Source organism: Hylobates moloch, unplaced genomic scaffold (assembly GCF_009828535.3).
Source record: "Hylobates moloch isolate HMO894 unplaced genomic scaffold, HMol_V3 SCAFFOLD_10, whole genome shotgun sequence".
In the NCBI taxonomy this organism is placed as follows: Eukaryota; Metazoa; Chordata; class Mammalia; order Primates; family Hylobatidae; genus Hylobates; species Hylobates moloch.
The window spans coordinates 108,771,609-108,780,902 of record NW_026652285.1 but is presented as its reverse complement, the minus strand read 5'-3'; the positions used below and the strand labels follow the sequence as shown (position 1 = coordinate 108,780,902).

The 9,294-nt window shown below is 62.7% G+C and overlaps 1 protein-coding gene across 1 annotated transcript in view; it reads left to right on the top strand.

Annotated features, from left to right (window-relative positions):
- Window positions 1–2,227: 2,227 nt before the first annotated feature.
- The window catches only part of AGPAT2 (1-acylglycerol-3-phosphate O-acyltransferase 2), a 14,300-nt gene continuing 7,233 nt past the window's right edge, over window positions 2,228–9,294 (top strand). The window contains exon 1 of the mRNA XM_032165703.2: window positions 2,228–2,506. Coding sequence (XP_032021594.1) covers window positions 2,325–2,506 — 182 coding nt within the window. The 5' untranslated portion in view covers window positions 2,228–2,324. The remainder of the gene's footprint in view (window positions 2,507–9,294) is intronic.

Genomic DNA, 9,294 nt, shown 5'->3' with positions numbered 1-9,294 from the left:
TCTCTGGAGCTTTACTTCTAGACACAAATAATGTGTTAGCTTCCCAAATGTGGCATTATATTAAAATACAAAGCACTTCCTCATCACTCCCCGAGTCCCCGGGCCGCCGCCTCTCGGATCTTGTCGGAGGAAAACTGGACGTTTCTCTCAACCCTTCTGCAAGGTGCAGAGAAGAGGGAGGAGGTGAAACTGGGTCACACCCTCTTCAGGAGAGGAGTGGGCAAAACCCCACCTTGTCTGGGGAGGCAACAGGGTCACCGCGTGCTGTCCTGGTGCTGCTCCTGCCAGCCCTGGCAGGAGCCTTCTGGGTCAGAGTCAGCCTCTCTTCCTCTGTCACGTCCCGGCTGTCTGGTGTTCACCCTTGAGAGCCTCAGTTTTCCCTCTGTAAAATGGGGATGCCTTTGCTACTACAGAAAGTGCGTGCTGAGCACCTGCTCTGCGCCAGATATTGGCCTGAGTGCTGGTCACACACGGTGCACAAAACAGAAGAGGCCCCACGGGCTCCATTCCGGGGGGGAGGAGAGGAGGGAGAGGTGTCCAACACACACACAGTCACCTGGGGGTGCAGGAAGATGGTGACCACCCCGGAAAGGTCGGTGGGCTGGGAGGTAAAGGACAAGAAGGGGGCTGGCACGTAAAGCCCCTGGACAGGCCTGAGGGTTGTGAGCACTGGATTCCACAGCCAGGGTACAACCTGCTTGGGACCTGGGTGCACAGAGCCTCCAGCTGAAGGTGCTGTGAAGCCCCACTCCTCCAGGAAGTCCACCTGGACCCCAGCCCACACCCCCACATCCCCCAGCTCCTGGCAGCAGCACTCCTGGCTGCAGCATGCACCCACCACATCTGCCCTGGAAGATGAAAACCCCGCAGCCATCAGCAGCCACCTCTCAGCCTCCCAGAGGCACAGCAGTGCAGCTCTCAGACCTCTGGCTGCGGGGTGTGCAGTTCCGGCTCCAAGAGTGGAAAGAGGTCAAGCCAGGCCCTCCAAGCCGATTCCAGATGAAGCCCAAATGGATCTAGAAGGAGACTGGGCTGGAGAATGCTCTCCTGGGCTTCGCTGTAAGACGCCCACAGGCCTAAGGCAAAAGGATGCATCTCCACTTTCAAGAAAAGCTGGTACCGCCTGGGCAGGGGCTGCTGAGCCCAGGCAGTGAGACCCCACGTCCTTCAGGACTGCAGTTCCCCATTCATTTGAAGAGCAGTTTCTGTATTTGTCATTGTCTCGGTACAGTTTGGGGGGTGGTTACAATGTTCAGGGGAATGTTTTAACAGCTCAACTCTGCATCTGAAAAAAGAGGGGCCGTAATCCCCTGCTGACCCCTTAGAGCACAGGGCGGCCAGCACTCCCGCAACTGCAGCAAACCCAAGAGTCCCTATGAGGAGGGACCCCAGGAAACTGCTTTTCAATCTCCATCTGCTCCCTGAGGTGGGACGCCGGGTGGGGGCTGGGCCAGGTGACTGCTGCCCTTGTCCCAGCTGCACCTTGCCCTGCCACGCTGGCCGTGCTGCCAAGTGGATGTGAATGCCGCCACCTGACACCCACCTCGCCTGCCCCCGGAGCGTCCCTGGTGACAAGGCTACTTCCGGCACCCAGGGTGGGGCATCCCAGCCCCGCCCAGACACACGCCCCAGTTTGCCTGTGCGCCCCCAAGAGTCTCCCCACAGGGGCCCAAGGACACCCTAAGAGCCAGGCCTTCTCTCAGGTGGCCACTGGTCACTCGGGGGCGGTTCCAGCGGCCCTTTGCGTGGCCACCGGCCTGGCACGGGCGCATCCCCGCTGGTTTTACGCCCTTGGGGAGCTGTGGTTCTGCGCGCAGGAGCCTGTGGCTGCCCGGGCAGCGGGGGGAGGGGGCACCGGGCGGGGCAGGAGGCCCCGACCATGGGGGGCAGCGCCAGAGCCAGAGCCACCGGCAAGCCATGATGGGCCCCCTGGGACCGGGAGGGTGGGAGCAGAGCGCCAGAGCCTCGGTAACCTGGCAGAAGGCTTACCGGGGGCCGGGCCGGGTGACCCAGGGCGGGAATGGGGGGCCGTGTTGGGGGGGGGGTTGGGGACAGTGGCAGGGCGGGGCTGAGGGGCCGTGTCGGGGCGGAGCCTGGTGAGGGGACCGTGTCGGGGCGTGGTTGGGGACAGTGTCGGGGCGGGGCGCCGCACCTAGCCCTTCCCTGCCGCACGCTCCTCCCCCACCCCGCGCCCCGCCCCGGCCCGCCCCGCCCCGCCCCGCCCCGGCCCGCCGCCCTCGCAATAAGGGGCCTGAGCGCGCGGGGGAGAAGCCGGAGCAAGAGCGAGAGCGATCTGGCTGCGCCGTCGGGCGCCGGGCCGGGCCATGGAGCTGTGGCCGTGTCTGGCCGCGGCGCTGCTGTTGCTGCTGCTGCTGGTGCAGCTGAGCCGCGCGGCGGAGTTCTACGCCAAGGTCGCCCTGTACTGCGCGCTGTGCTTCGCGGTGTCCGCCGTGGCCTCGCTCGTCTGCCTGCTGCGCCACGGCGGCCGGACGGTGGAGAATATGAGGCAAGGCCGGGGGCCGCCGGGAGGGGCCGCGCCGCTTCCGCTTCCCTAACTTTCTTCTGGGTTTCCCTCCTTCCTGCCCCGCCCGGCCCGCCCCGCTCCGGGGCTCCGGGGAGAGCGCGCCTGGGCCCGCGGCGGGCACGGGAGGGGGTCGCGGAGTCAGGGGGTCCCGGAGCCGGCGTCACAGTGCTCAGCACCCCGCCCCCCGCCCTGGCCCCGGGCGTCTACACCGGTTTCGGCCTCCGCCGCGTCCCTGCAGCCCGGCGTGGGGTTCCGGGGGCGGAGCGGCTTTCGGAGAGAAAGGGGGCCGGGCCGCGCTGGGAGAGGCTCAGCCCTGCTTCCTGAGCGGGGAAACGGAGGCCAGGGCGGCTGGGACTTGCCCCGGGGCCATTGATCGGGGCGCACGGCGGTGTGGGGGCGCCCCTCGGCCTCCCTCCGACGCCCTCCTGCCTGTCCGCCCGGTGCTGGGCGCACCTGTGGGGCGGGTTCCCCTTTCTCTCCCCTTCCTCTTCGCAGGGAGGTGGGGGACCCGGAGGGGACCTGCTTCTGTGCTGGGGAGGGCGCCCCTGGCCTCCCGCTCCGGGGGTCCAGCTTCCAAGCGAAGGGAAGGAAGAGTTAGGACTAGGGTTTGGAGGGGCTGAAATGTTCCCCGGGACGCCTTCCAGAAGGTGGGAGCTTGGTTTTGCCAGGCTGGGGTTGGGGGCCAGAGGTCAGACTGGGCTGCCAAAGACGGCGGGGGCTGCCTGCTCCTGGGCGGGGTGGCTGCCGGAGAAGGCTCTTGCCTGCCCCCTCTCCCTGTTAGCGGTCCCCAGGCTGTTGCTACATTTCTCTCTGCCCTGTTTGGACTGCCCAGCCAGTGGCTTTTGCAATGGCCTGGGGTGAGGGCATTGTGGCCCCAGAGGCCCCTTCCCCGTGGTTCCAGAGGCAGTGGGTGAGGGTTTGCTAGCTCCCCGCACTCGCTGTCCTTGCCAGTCCTGGGAGGGCACTGAGGCTGCTGGAACGGGCCTACACTCATGGACCGCCCCCCTGCCCAGCCATGGCTTCCCACGGAGCCCCAGAAGCTCCAGGAATATGAAGAAGGACCCTGGGGCTGATGGTGAGCATGGAGAGTCCGAGAAGGGCCTGGTGGCTGCTCAGCCAGACATGTGTATGACCGGTGGTGACGCGGGCCAGGTGGCCCAGGCCGGGGTCCCGGGGAGCGCACACTCCACGGCTGGCCCGGGTGGTGACTGGCGCTGACATCCCCAGTGGAGCGCCCTTCAGGGAGGAAGGCAGTTTGCAGAAACAGGGAGTTCCTGGGGCCTGGGCTCTGGGCACCTGTGCTGGAATCTCTGAAGGCCTCACCTGTGGTTCTGGCCCTGGTATCCCCTGTAGGCAGGGGTCTCTGTGAGGGCCCCCCCTCAGCCCCTGGGGTGCTTCAGAGTAGGGGCGAGGGTGCAGCTTTCCCAGCTGAGGAGGGGCCAGTCTGTGGGTTCCTTGGGGGGGTGCCCTCCACCCTGAGGAAATGGCTTGTGTGGTTCTGATGCCAGCAGGGCATCCTGTGCCAGGCGTGTCCAGGGGTGCAGACAGGGGACAGAGTCCTGTTCTTTCAGCAGAAGTGATGGTGCACCTGACTTAGGAGACCCTGGAGCAGACCCCACTACTGAGCCAGGCCACAGGCCACGGGCCTCTTCATCGGCGGCCTCCTCGTGTGAGAAAGCCTGGCTTGTTCTGCAGGGGCCTCTGCCTGGACTTCATGGCTGTTTCCCAGGGGCCAAATCACAGTTCACCTGCTGTCCTTTCTATGGACCTGGCAGGCTGGGCTGGCTGGCACTGGCCCTGCTGCCCCACTCGGCCCTGTCCCCATCTCAGCCTGGAGATTCTGGCTAACCCGGGCGTCCTTGGGACCTGGGGCCTCTGATGGGGCCTCTGATGGTGCTTGGATGGGACCCTCCTGCCGCCCTCACCTCTCCAGGGCAGCACCCAGGCTCAGGCCTGTGGAGTAGTGGCTTCCGGGACACTGGCTGCTAACAGCAGGTGCTTTGTTCCTGCTTTGGTCCCTGAAGAGAAGGGAGGGCCAGAGGGCAGGGCAGTCTGGAGGAGAGGCCTGGGGCTCCACGGCTACCTTCCCCCACACCTCTGCACCTGCTCCCCAGGCCCCAGGGTCCCTGATGACTCCCAAGACTCCCAGCAGTGGCTAAGAGTGGGGCTGTTGCGAACGCGCGTTCATTCCGTGGGGGCCGTCGGGAGGGGTGAGAAAGGCAGATGAAGGGGAGGGGTGAGAAAGGCAGATGAAGAGGAGGCGCTTTGTCACTCCAGGGAAGGGACCCGGGAGCTGGAAGGGAAGGAGGGGATACTCGGCCTCTGTTCCTGCCGTGCGCCACGGGTGCCTCCAGCCTCGGGAACAGGGATTCGCGTGTGCTCCGTGTTATAAATAAGGACACTGAGGCTGAGATAAGCAACTTGAAACTGGGGCAGGGTCCCCAAGCCAGGATGGGGTGGAACTGGGGTTCGAACCCACCGACAGTGACTCCAGAGTCCCTGCTTTTCCCTTTTCCCCTGTTCCCAGCCCAGCGCTTGGGACCGCTGGGGCACCCTGCGGCAGGCCTGAGCTCTGGGAGCGGTGCTCCATCTTGCGGCTGAGCAGTGGCTGCCCTGGCTGAGGCCCAGCCCCTCCCCACGGGGCTCCAGGCGGCACCCAGGAGACCCCACCGTCTACACGGTAGTTCTGAGTGTGTGAGGGACAGTGATGGGACTAGAACCGCCGGGGCAGCCTTCGTTCCCACCGGGCTTGGGGCTGAGACCACGGACCCCTTCCAGGCAGGGGGTGCCCCCGAGCCCTTCCCTGTGTGCACAGTTAGGGTGGAGCTGCAGGGCACGTTTCCTCACCAGGGGCCTATGCCCTGGTACATCCATTCGACAGAGGAAAGCAAAGCCCAGAGCGGCTCTGTGTCCTACAGCTGGGTTCAGCTACAGGATCAGAAAACCCTCAAGATAGCAGCTTAATCCACAGAGAAGTTTACTTTTTCATACAGCAAAGGAGACCAGAAGGGCAGCCTAGGGAAACAGCAGTTAGTTTCCGGCTCCTTTGACCTCTATTCCCACCATTTTCAGCGTCCCAGACAGAAAAGGGGTGCCCTTCCTCTTAAGGATGCTCCCCGAATTGAACCCCACGCTCTGCTGGTATCTGGAGGCTGGGACCTAGTGGTCGTGACAGCTCCTGGCTGCAGGGCAGTCTCCTGTCCCGTGGAGCACGTGCCCACACCACACGTGCAGTGTGGGGAGAACGCGCAGGGGACTTGGGATGTCGGGCAAGGTTTGACCCAGATTTGCCGGCCAGTGCACGGTCCTGAGTCCCCTGACAGATGTCCAGTGATGACAGATGCCATCAGTGATGACAGATGCCCTGTGTCACCACAGCACTGGGGTCTTAGTCCCAAGGGAGACCGTGACCTTGGTCCTCCAGAGCTCTCCAGGTGTCTCTGCAGGCCCAGGAATTGGAGCTGTCCTGACTGAGGGATGGGAGGGCTTCCCTGGCCCCACTCCTTCCGGCCTGCCACACCTGCACTCCCACACATCCCCTCTGAGGAGTCATCGGGGACCCCCCACATCCAGGTGTTTGTGTGGGCTGGACCCCGCACCCCTACGGACCTGTTCCGCCTTGTGCTGCAGCTCGGATGACACTTGTCGGAAAACACCAGATTCCTCACTGGGGTCCCTGTCCCCGGTGGCCCCATCGAGCCCCAGCAGTAGGGGAGGGGGCTGCCCTGAATGAGCTCACGCAGCTGAGGATGGGCAAGTCCTGGCTCAGAGAGCTGCTGGGTCTCCTGGGATTGTCCCAGCCCAGGACCAGGGCAAGGGTCAGCGAGTGGCCTTCCATGAGGACAGCCTGGCTGGGCCCTGACCTAGAACTACCTCCCTGAGCCAGGTGCTGGTGGGACTGGGGGCTTAGGCACATTGAGGGGCCTTTCGCTTTGATTTATTTTGGATTTTTTTTTTTTTTTTTTGAGACAAGGTCTCTCTCTATTGCCCAGGTTGGTCTCAAACCCCTGGGCTCGAGTGATCGCCTGCCTCAGCCTCCCAAAGTGCTGGGGTCACAGGCGTGAGCCACCGTGCCCGGCCCCACCCATTTTGGATTCTTTTCCCCCCATGTCATCCTCAACACAGCCACTGTTGGTGGAGGTCCCGCCCGGGCCCGAGGGTGCCCCGGGGGCAAACGTAAGCCCACACACCCTTCCAAATGAGCCCGGGAAGTCAAGTGCATTGCCTGAGGCCATGCTGGGAAGAAGAGAAATGGGATCCAAATCCCTGTCAGGCCCCAGAGCCTGAGTGTGGGAACAGCCTAGGTGTCTGGGGGCTGAGCTCAGGCGGTCTGGGGAGGCTGGGTTCCTACGACCCCAGACGGGTCTCTCACGGCGCTTCGCTCAAGGCCAGTGGGCTCCAGTCTGAGGGCTCCTGAAAAAGACCAGGCAGGACCTGGGCTTTCCCTCAGCAGAGCCCAGTGCTCCGATGCCACCAGAAGGGCCCAGTCTGGGCTCAGCCTCTCTTAGTTTTGGGCACTGGGCTGCTTCCTGGGCCTCCTGCCTTGCTGGGCAAAGCTTGCACAAGTCACCTGCCGGGCAGTGGCCAGCAGGGCTCCCCGAGCTCCAGGCTTCCGGCGACTTTGGCTTTGCCCCTGCCGGGGTACCCCGGGGAGGCAAGGAGCCCAGGACCTGGATTTGGGGTCCGTGTGACTGTGTCCTGGTCTGGCACAGCGACACCTGCCCCAGGCTTTGGGGAAAGGACAGGGCAGCCCCTCGTCCCCCTGTGGTTGGTGGGAGGGGAGTTTGGGTGAGGCAGGGTGTTTGGCACAGGACAGGACCTGGGCTGGACAAGCTGGTGGGAGAAGCCTGGGGACAGCGGCTGCTCTGGCCACTCTGAGCTTCCTGCTGGGGGAGGCCGGAGCAAGCTCCCAGCCCTGCTGAGGGGTTGAGGGGACTGCGGAGCCCAGGGGAGGGAGGGAGCCTCAGGATGAGCTCCTGGAGTCCTACTGGGGGCCCTCGCCGCCCCAGCACGATTCCGCCAGCTCAGAAGCAGGGTTCCGAGGAGGGGCTCAGGCCTGTTCTGGCTTCCCTGCTGTGTGGCTTTGGGGAAGTCACTTAACTTTGCTGAACCTTGAACCTCGCATTCCTCATCTGAAGGGGGGGGGTTATGATCGTACCTATCCTGGGGGGTTACTGTCAGAACAAAAGGAGGTGACTCATGTAGAGCCCTTGTCTCGAGGCTTTGCACACAGGAGGTGCAGGGGGCCTCTGTGCTTAGAAGGCGATTTTTCTCTGCCTGGGTTCCCGGGGGTGTCCTCGGCTGCAGGAGCCTCTGCAGGGCTTAGTTCAGTCCCTTCCTCTCTGAGGAAACACTTTTTTTGTGTGTGTGAGTTGGAGTCTTGCTCTGTCACCCAGGCTGGAGTACAATGGCGCCATCTCGGCTCACCGCAACCTCCGCCTCCCTGGTTCAGGTGATTCTCCTGCCTCAGCCTCCCAAGTAGCTGGGATTACAGGCACCTGCCACCACGTCTGGCTAATTTTTGTATTGTTAACAGAGACGGGATCTCACCATGTTGGCCAGACTGGTCTCGAACTCCTGACCTCAGGTGATCCGCATGCCTCGGCCTCCCAAAGTCCTGGGATTACAGGCGTGAGCCACTGCGCCCATCCAGGAACCCCTTGTAAAGTGAGAGTCTATACTTTCCCACCAGCTTTCAGAAAGCTCTGAGCTATGTACGAGACACTAGATGGGGAAGTGCGGTGGCCCCACGTGGCTGGTGCAGATGGCCCTTTGTCCCCTTGAGGACGTCAACTTCGACTTTCTTCTGCTCCCAGGGTATACCTTTCTCCCTCAGCCACACCGTGGGCTGCAGAGTTATAGAGAGCCACAGCCTCCCGCTGGCCTGGGGCAGCCTCCGTCCGTCCATCTGTCTGGCCTGAGGACCAGGGGCCGGTGGTGGGCGGCAGGACAGAGTGCTTGCTCAGCGCTGCCTGCTGGGCAGGAGTTTGTACCTCGTGTCTTTCACAGTTGAGAGAAGTATCAGTGCACGACCCATCCCCTAAGCAGCTTAGATACAAAAAAAAAGGGAGAAGTTTTAGAGCCGGAGGGCGGTGCTGGCCGCACAGCAGTGGATGCGCCGAGTGCCACGGAACCGTGCGCTGAGAAACGGGTACAATTATATTGTTTAGGTGATGGGTGTTATACCACAGTCAAAACAGGGGAGGGCTCAGCGCGCTGGCTCCTTCCTGTCATCTCAGTACTTTGGGAGGCCGACGCGGGTGGATCACGAGGTCAGGAGTTTGAGACCAGCCTGGCCAACATGGTGAAACCCCGTCTCTACCAAAAATACAAAAATTAGCCGGGCGTGGTGGCGGGCGCCTGTAGTCCCAGCTACTTGCTAGGCTGAGGCAGGAGAATCGCTTGCCGGGAGGTGGAGATGGCAGTGATGGCAGTGAGCTGAGGTCATGCCACTGCACTCCAGCCTGGGTGACAGCCAGACCCCGTCTCAAAAAAATAAAAAATAAATGAACATCTTATTTTTTAGTAATTTTAGATTTACAGAGAAGTTGCAAAGATGTTACGGGGGACCCCATATGGCCTCACCAGTTTCCTCCCTTGTTAACATCTTACATCACCAAGATGCAGTTGTCAACGCTAAGAAACTAGCTGGCCGGGCGCGGTAGCTCACGCTTGTAATCCCAGCACTTTGGGAGGCCGAGGCGGGCGGATCACGAGGTCAGGAGATCGAGACCACGGTGAAACCCCGTCTCTACCAAAAATACAAAAAA